Below are 9,295 nucleotides of genomic sequence, written 5' to 3'. Positions count from 1 at the left end.
CAGGGGGAGGGGCCGCCCGCCGGCCCCAGCGTGCGTGGCAGGCGCTCGCGGCTCTGCTCTGCCGGCCTCCCTTCCCGGGAGGCGGGGTCGGCGCCGCGGCGGCGGCGGCGGCGGCGGCGGCGGAGGCAGGTCCCCCTCCTCCTTCCTCGCTCGCCCGGCCTCCTTCCTCGCCCGCCCGCTCGCTCTCTCTCTCTCTCTCTCTCTCTCTCCCTGCCGCTCCGACGCCAGCAGCGCCCGCGTGCCGCTCGCCCAGCCCCGGGGGAACCCGAGGAAGTTTCCTGGGCCGCGCGCCCCGCTCGCTCGCCTCGCAGCCCGCGGCTTCACTCGCCGCCGCGCCCGCCATGCCCTCGGCCAAACAAAGGGGCTCCAAGGGCGGCCACGGCGCCGCGAGCCCCTCGGAGAAGGGCGCCCACCCGTCGGGCGGCGCGGATGACGTGGCGAAGAAGCCGCCGCCGGCGCCGCAGCAGCACCCGCCGCCGCCGCCGCCCGCGCCGCACCCGCAGCAGCACCCGCCGCAGCATCCGCAGAACCAGGCGCACGGCAAGGGCGGCCACCGCGGCGGCAAGTCCTCCGCCGCCGCCGCCGCCTCGTCCTCCGCGTCCTGCTCGCGCAGGCTCGGCCGGGTGCTCAACTTTCTCTTCTACCTCGCCCTGGTGGCGGCGGCCGCCTTCTCGGGCTGGTGTGTCCACCACGTCCTGGAGGAGGTCCAGCAGGTCCGGCGAAGCCACCAGGACTTCTCCCGGCAGAGGGAGGAGCTGGGTCAGGGCTTGCAGGGCGTCGAGCAGAAGGTGGGTACCCCGGCCCCCCAAACCCCGTGCGCCCGGCGTCTTGCCCACGCACCCACGGCCGGGCCCCCTCGTGCCCTCCCGGCCGGGCCCCTCGCCGGCCTAGGCCCGCCAGCGGCCCGGGGTGCCCCCGCCCCGGCCCCCTAGTTCCGAAGCAGTCCCCAGACCCTCTTTGTTAATGGCCGCGGAGGAATCGGCCCCGAGGGATGGACCGCTTCGAGGATGGTCTGGCCGGCTCGGGAGGGTGGGCCAAGGGCCTGTCACAGGACATTAGCGGTGACCTGTAAGGAAGCCGGCAGGCTCTGGGAAGCCCATTCTTTTTGGATTAGGAATCGCTGAATGGGCAGAGTTGTCTAAGAGGAGGTTGGAAGGGAAGCCAGCGCATCCCTGGAAGCCTCGGGCAAGGCCGCACCTCTGCTCTCCCAGTGGGAGACATCTGAGCCAGATTTTAATAGACCTGGAGCCTGGGGAAAGAAAAGCTAGTAGTCTTACTCATTTGTGTAGTTCTAATGAAATAGCTCATCTCTTTAGGCTCCTTGCCCTTTATTGGACCAGTGTACCTATGTGGGCCTTGGAAGTAGCATATTTCAGCTTTAGAGGAAAGGAAAGGCCAAAAATACTAGGTCATACTGGTGAATAATACCACATTTATATGGTGTTTAGAGGGCTTACTCATTTATTATCTAATTCTCATAGCAACCCTGAGAGGGAGGACTGGCAGTTTTGACTCCATTTTCCAGACCAGAAAATTGAGGTTTAAAGATTAAGTGAATTGTTAAAGACCCCAGCTCTTGAGTGGCAGACTGCATAACAGTGTCTAGGCCACTGCCGAGTGCAGGGTCCACAGGGGCCTATTTCAGGTATGGATGGACCTCCCTTTCAACATGAAGTTGCTTAGGTTCCACCCTTTCTGTTTTCTTCCTACACCAAGTGCAGCTCCCTCAGCGTTATTCCTGCGTCCTCCCCTAATGTCATTGCTCAATGAAAGTTGGTTGCATGATCGAAACAAAAAATCCCGCCACCACTTCTGAGCCCGGAACTGCTGCCTTCTTTTCCCAGCATGCTGCCTGCCCTGCCAAGTTTCTATCGACTTGTGTGGAATATGCAGGACTAGGAATTTCCTCTTAAGACTGGCAGAGCAACTGGAGTGAGTCATCTCACTCCATGCTGCAGGCCAAGGGAGGTGACTTTTCGAAGGGAATTAAGTAGGCAGTGCTGCTTTGCCTATCCTGAATGTCAAATCATTCTTAAAAAGTAGACATACTGCTGGAGTATAATCACTAGCCTCTCAGTTTCCTCTCTTCGATCCACCCACTTACCAATCAATCATAATATTTGGTGAAGTCTGATGGTCATATGGCTCCTCGTAGGCCCTGCGGAGGGTGCGAAGGTGCAAAAGACAAATCCTATTTGTGAAGCAGCACACAGGTAGGTTTCAGTTGAGGGTAACTGCTGTGCGAGTTCAGAAGAGAGAGAGGGTGGAGTTTGCCCAGGCCCGTATCCTGGTGGCCAGGGTAGTGCCAGTCTAGATCTAGATGGTAATGGATAACTGTTGAGAGAAGGAGTGAGGAACAGACAGCTTTGTTTGGGGCACAGCACGTGGCTACCCTGCCTGTAGCAGAGGAACATGTAGGAAGCTGTGAGGGGGAGGCGGAGGTCGAGGCCAAGATGGTGGAGGTCTTGAACTGAGGTGGAAGAAATTGAACTTTATTCTCTCTGCTTCTTCCCTGCCCCTCCCTTATTCTCCTTGCGGGTTCTCACCCCTCCTCCATCACAGCTTTGTACAGATTCCTTTCCTTTTGGAGACTCAGTTTTCCCATGTCCACGTTAAGGGGAGGGCTCTGTTCAGATTTTTAAGAGTCCACCTGGCTGTAAACGATTGAAATCATGACCTTTCTTTTAATTTAGTGGTGTAATCAAGCTAATAATTAATGCCTCATATTTACTGTGCACTCATTCTCTTTTGACTGTCACAAGCCCAACAGGTACGGACTGTTAATGATCCCCCTTTCACAGATGAGGAAAGTGAGCACAAGGTGGCTAAGGAACTCTGCGTGGTTACGCACCTAGCAGGTGGCAGGGCTAGGACTCAAACCGCAGTGAACTCCGAGAACACTCCTAACCAGTCGCCTGTTCATTGTGCTATCTTTCCCATGCCTTGCCTGCTACCTAGTAGGTGTTGAATTAATGCTTACTTCATTGACTTGGAACTCAGAACATGCCCAGAACAGGGGCGTTTGGCACACAGGATCTTCCACAGTGTGTGGTCACTTCCCTCTGCACCTCCGGGGTGGCTAGGAAATGTTATTCTGCATTGAGGAGTGAGTAGTGATGGATGGGCCCTCTGACAACCTAAGTTTGAGCTTCTCACAGCCCTCTCTGTGAGTTTTGATGGGGGCTGGGGTTTGCTTCTTCGCAGGGACATATTCTTACTGTATTATTTTGTTCATAATTAGTCTTCATTGTGGGCCAGGCATTCCCAGCCACCCTCTGAGGCGTTAGCACCATTTCGTAGATGGGCCAGCTGAGCCTGGAGCGGTTGTGTTACTCATTCAGGGACGTGCAGACCCTCAGCGGTGGAGATGGGGCTGGAGTCAGAGCCGTGTGACTCTGAAACATGCTACTCCACCGCCCTTTTGGGCGCCCACCTGGTCTCTCTTGTTCTCAGATGCTCTTGGTATTGGGACACGGCCCAGGTCTGCTGAATGGGCCGAGAGGCTGGTCTGTTCTTACCCTGAAGATTCAGCAGGCACACGTGGGTGCAGGGCTTCAGAAAATGTTGGTAGTTCAGCTCTAGGCCCTCTGAAGGGCCTGGGTTGCTCTGGCAGATCCAGGGTGGCGTAGAGTATAGGAGTAGGCTTAGGCCTGTTGGGGACAGTTTAATGAGACTAAAAGCTGTTTGTGGACGATTGAGTTCTCTGGTCGTATTTCTTTGTTTTCTCATCTTGACTCTGGGCTAGGAGTCAAGGCTTGAGGCTGAGGCAGCATCTCCTCCAGGCACTCAGTGCACTTTGGACATGCTTCTGCCTGAGCGTATCACTGGAGGCTAAGAGCGCAGGTTCTAAAGTCACACATTCTTGGATTTTGATGCTCAGCTCTACCACTTCCCAGGCTCCTGCTTTGTAAAATGGGGATTAACAGGAGCTACCAGCTCACGAGCTTATTATCAGGGTGGATTGGGATGATGTCTCTGAAGTGCGCTGCATAATCATTGGTATACATCAAGTGTCCTGTTGAATGTGAGCCACCACTGTTCTCTTCTCCTACCCCCTGCTGTGAGCTCCTTGATGACAGGGGACCTGTCTTAGCGTTACTTTGCTCTGGCATCTTTTCCACCACTTAGTGGGTATCCCCCACATGTTGGGGAAACATGTATCCACTGCATATTGATTATTATTATTTTTTAATATTTATTTGCTTGCGCTGGGTGTTAGTTGCGGCTCGTGGGCTCCTTAGTTGCGGCAGGTGGGCTCCTTAGTTGTGGCTCGCCGGCTCCTTAGTTGTGGCCTGCCTGTGGGATCTAGTTCCCTGGCCAGGGATTGAACCTGGGCCCCCTGCATTGGGAGCGTGGAGTCTTATCCACTGCGCCACCAGGGAAGTCCCCTGCATATTGATTATAATGAGGTCTTTGCATGTGAAGGTGAACAGCTCACAACACCATCATAGGGAGACACCTCTTGTGCTCTTTTCAGTGTCACGGGTTGATTTGTTTGGTTTCATCCATAATTTCTGATCTAGTCCCCTTCCTAGCCATTTGTAAAGAGCCAGCCCAGGTTAGGAGTGACAGTCAGGGGTCGGGGGAAATGGACCAGCTCCGTCTTCATCAGGCCTTTCTCTGTAAATGCGTTCATTCTTTGATTCATTCAGAAAACAGCGATGAACGCCTGCCATGTTGCAGGTAATGTGCCTACCTGTTCACACCTTTGTTGTGAATGCTGTGCTCAGAACAGGCAGGTTCTGTGATTGAATAACCTAATTTCAGAGGTGAGCTCTAGGTTATATTTGGTTAAGCAGGGAAATTGTCTAGTATTCTGGAGTCCTTGAGAATCTTATTCTAATCTGTCTTAAAATCACAGACCGGTGGAAGCCAGAAAGGACTTTAGAAACCTATTTGTTAATAGATGAGGAGCTCGGGACTTGGAATATGAGTGTGACTTACGTGTGCTCACAGAGCTGGTTATTGGTGGTGCTGGAACTAGAGCCTGGGGTCCTGTTCACATACCTGTAGCATTTGCCCTTTGGCATTGGGCCAAGGGTGGGCTAGGAATCTCCAGACTTCTGAGCTACTCCAGAAGAAAGATTAAATGATAATGAAGGTGACAGTTACTGTTTATTGATCATTATGTGTTAGGCACAATTTAAGCACTTTACATATTAATATGTAAAGTGGATTAAGCTCACTTAATCCTCACAGGACAGGCCTATGACTTAGGTACAGTACTCTCTGCTTCCATCCTGTGGGTGAGGAAACCAAGGCACAGATATGCTAAATAACTTGCCCAAGATCTCACAGATAGGAAGTGTCCAAGCTAGGATTTGAACATGGGCAGTCTGGTTCCAGAACCCATGCTACTTTATTTTTTTAGCTGTCCATCGTGGAAATGTTCAAGCATAAACAAAAGAAGAGATCAATATAGGGAACACTATTTTCAATAATTATCAATTTTTTGCTATTTTAATTTCATCCCCTCACCAGCCCTTCCTCCTCCCATTTTGTTGTGCTCTTTTTGGGCTGGAGGTGGAGCAGTATGGGTCTGAAGCACTCTACACCACCGTGTTGGGTGCACACCTCGTTGTCTTGTTCTCAGATGCTCTGATGTTCTCGGTATTGGGAAATGGCCCAGGTCTGCTGAATGCCTTAAGCATGGGCAGAGAAGCTGGCCTGTCCTTCCCTGGAAGATTCAGTGGGCACAAGTGGGTGCAGGGCTTCAGAAAATATTGTCAGTTCAATTCTAGACCCTCTGAAGGGCCCTTGTTGCCCTGGCAGACCCCGTGGATAGTGACCTATTTTTAATTTTGACTGACACATTAGTTGACCCAAAGTATCCTGGGATTTATTTCTAACAAATGAAGAGTTCCTTTCCGGTCTTTCCTTTTCCTCTCCTTTGCTTGTTTCTTTTGGCAAAACACAGTATATTACACCTAACAAAGTTAACAGTAATTCTTGATTATCACCTAATACCCAGTCCAAAATCAGATTTCCCTTTCTCAAAAATGTCTCTTTTACAGTTGGTTTGTTTGAAGCAGGATCCATGTAAGTCCACACATTACATTTAATTGAGAAATCTCTTAAGTTTCTTTTAATCTGTAATAGTTTCTTATATTTCCTCCTTTAAATATGCCATTTATTTGTTGAAGATCCTGATTATTTGTCCTGCAGAATTTTCTACATTGTGGATTTGACTGTATCCTCATGGCATATTTCACTCTTGTATGTTTTCTGTGAATTGGTGGTTAGAGCTAGAAACTTGACAGATTTGGATTTTTTCTTCTCTCTCTCTTTTTTTTTTGGCAAGAAAGCATTTTAGGTGGTACCATGTGCCACATCAGGATGAAGCCCAGGCCATTAATCATCATACTCAGCCTCTCAGTACATTAAACCTGCTCCCGGGGGTGGTTCCCAGCTCAGCCCCTGTTTAGGGTAGAATTTATTTAGAATGAAGGTGTAGTGGCAAATAGGATCATAATGTGTTCACAAAGCCAGAAAATGCTAAGGGTCAGTGGTCCACTGATCACATTTTCAGGTGAGGACAATGATTTGTTCAGGGCCGTACAGCTACGGGTGGTGAGCACAGACCTGAACCTTGTCTCTTGCCTCCCTGCCCAGTGTCTCCCATGTGCCTCAGCTTTGTTTCTATGAAAACTTGAGACTCTTTCAGTTGCAAGAGCTAAAAATTCAGCTTAAACTGGCGTAAACAGAGATGGAGGAAGGGAAAGAATTTATTGGCTCGAACAAAAAAGTTCCAGAGTAGGTTCCTTCAGTATAGCTGTATCCAGGGATTTAAATTGTGTCTTCAGAACTTGACCTTGCCATCTCTTAGTTCTGCTTACCTCTGTGCTGGCTGGCTTTGAAGGCAGGCGTTGGTCATGTGCTGGTCTGAGCTGTTCCAGGCTTCCCTCATCCTATAGCTAGCAATCCCAGTAGAAAGAGGTTTCCTTTCCCAATAGTTTTAAGAGAAGTTTTGGAATCGATTTGTTGGTCTGGTTTAGGCCACATGCCCATCCGCGGGTTCCAGGAGCGGGTGGTTCCAGGAGCGGGTGGGGAAGTGGGTGGACGGAAAGCATTGATTGGTCAGGCCTGGAGCACTTGGAGCCAGCCTTGGGGTTGGTCCCCCAAACCACATGGGCTGTGTGCAAGGATGGTTCCCTAAAGGAAAAATTATGGTACTGTTCTGGAGGAGGAGGGACCTGTAAGCTGGGCAAATGAAAAGGAATACAGCTGAATTGCATAAAACCCATCAGCCCTTCTCCGTGGTTGACATCTGGATTTTGGTTACAGGTGCAGTCTCTGCAAGCCACGTTCGGGACTTTTGAGTCCTTCGTGAGAAGCTCCCAACATAAACAAGATCTCACAGAGAAAGCCGTGAAGCAAGGAGAGAGCGAGATCAACCGCATCAGTGAAGTTCTACAAAAACTCCAGAATGAGATCCTCAAAGACCTCTCGGATGGGATCCACGTGGTCAAGGACGCTCGGGAGCGGGACTTCACGTCCCTGGAGAACACGGTGGAGGAAAGGCTTACCGAGCTCACCAAGTCCATCAATGACAACATCGCCATCTTCACCGAGGTCCAGAAGAGGAGCCAGAAGGAAATAAACGACGTGAAGGCCAAGGTCACCTCTCTGGAAGACTCGGAGGGATACAAGCAGGATTTGAAAGCCTTGAAGGAAGCGGTGAAGGAAATACAAACCTCGGTGAAGTCCAAAGAGAAGGACATTGAGGCCCTGAGAAGCACAGTCCAGACCATGGAGTCTGATGTCTACACGGAGGTCAAAGAGCTGGTGAGCCTCAAACAGGAGCAGCAGAGGTTCAAGGAGGCGGCCGATTCGGAGCACGACACCCTGCAGGCGCTCATGGAGAAGGTCCTCCGGGCGGAGGAGTCGGCCGCGCGCCTCCCCGAGGAGATCCGGAGACTCGAGGAGGAGCTCGGCCAGCTGAAGGCCGCAGCCCTCAGGCCGGAAGAAGACGGGGTCTTCAGACCCTCCGAGGCTTTTGAAACGCTTCAGAAGGAGAGCCAGGGCTTGGACTCAAGGCTGCAGAGCGTGGAAGATGGGGTGCAGGCGGCGCGGGCGGCCTGGGAGCACCATCGTGAGACGCTGGAGGCGCTGCGCTCGCAGAGCGAGGAGCAGGCGCGGCACCTGGCGGACCTGCAGGAGCGCGTGGCCGGCCTGGGCCCCGCCCCCGACTCAGACGTTGACGCCAACGCCGGCGGCCTGGCGGGCAGGGTGCGCGGCCTCGGTGAGGCCCAGCTCTCCCTGGTCGGAGACGTGGACGAACTGAAGCGTCGCGTGGCCGAGCTTCCCGGCGCCGTGGAGGCGCTGCAGAAGGTGCAGGAGCAGGTCCGCACACTGCTCAGCCGCGACGCCGCCGCGCCCCCCCAGGCCCTGCTGGACAGACTCTCCTCTCTGGACAACCTCAGAGCCTCCGTGGGCCAGGTGGAGTCGGACTTGAAAATGCTCAGGACTGCCGTGGACAGTTTGGTCGCGTACTCAGTGAAGATTGAGACCAACGAGAACAACTTGGAGTCAGCCAAAAGTTTGCTAGAGGACCTGAGGAATGACCTGGATAGGTTGTTTGTGAAAGTGGAAAAGATTCACGAGAAAGTCTAAATGGATTGCGTGTGCAGGGCGCGGATGGCGAGTCCAGTTTCTCACGACCAAAAAATGTGTTGTTCGCTCCCGCGCCCCTCCCCCCAGGGCCTGGTCCCTCCCGAAGAGCCGGCCACACCACCGGGACCACTGGGGCCTTCTGTGTTTTTGTGCCCGGTTAATTTATTTACGATGGTTACCACGCGCTGTTGGTTGCGCAGGCCTTCTGCTTCTGCTTTGGGTGGGTTTCCTGAAGGCCCGGCCCCTGTGCATCAGAGGTGCCTTCTAGAAGGGATGTTTCTCCCTAGTGTCAGGGAAGAACCGTAGTGGCTGCAACCGAGGATAAACAGAAGCAGATTAACCTCAAAAACCCTGCCTGGCCGGCAGATTTCAAGTAAAAAAAAAAAAAAGTGGGGGGAGGAGGTACTTTTTTTTCTAATTGTCTTTAAGGAAAATTCATTTCACTTTTTTTTTTTTTTTTTAGTATTTCTGGCCGAGGTTTTCATGAGATGTCACTCCTTGTCTTCCACTTTAAGCTGGTTACAGTTCATAAATGTGAGCTCTGAATTGGGAGGGGGACAAGCCCCTCCATCTTGAAAAGAATCAGCTGCTTGGTGGTCTGTGGGGTACATGTCTTTTCCATTCCTGAACCATTTCTCCATCTCAATGATAACTATGCAAAAGAATCCAGACGGTTCAGAAT

At 52.2% G+C, this 9,295-nt stretch overlaps 1 protein-coding gene across 1 annotated transcript; it reads left to right on the top strand.

The window, feature by feature from the left end:
* Window positions 1-341: 341 nt before the first annotated feature.
* CKAP4 (cytoskeleton associated protein 4) lies at window positions 342-8,613 on the top strand (the record flags this gene model as incomplete). Its single annotated transcript, XM_079715047.1, has 2 exons — window positions 342-788; window positions 7,285-8,613. 2 exons carry the CDS (start codon window positions 342-344, stop codon window positions 8,611-8,613), a joined length of 1,776 nt encoding a protein of 591 aa, XP_079571173.1.
* Window positions 8,614-9,295: the final 682 nt, after the last annotated feature.

The sequence above is a fragment of the Hyperoodon ampullatus genome, assembly GCF_949752795.1.
Source record: "Hyperoodon ampullatus genome assembly, chromosome: 11".
Lineage (NCBI taxonomy): Eukaryota > Metazoa > Chordata > Mammalia > Artiodactyla > Ziphiidae > Hyperoodon > Hyperoodon ampullatus.
The sequence above is the reverse complement of the archived record's forward strand: the minus strand, read 5'-3'. Positions and strand labels throughout refer to the sequence as shown.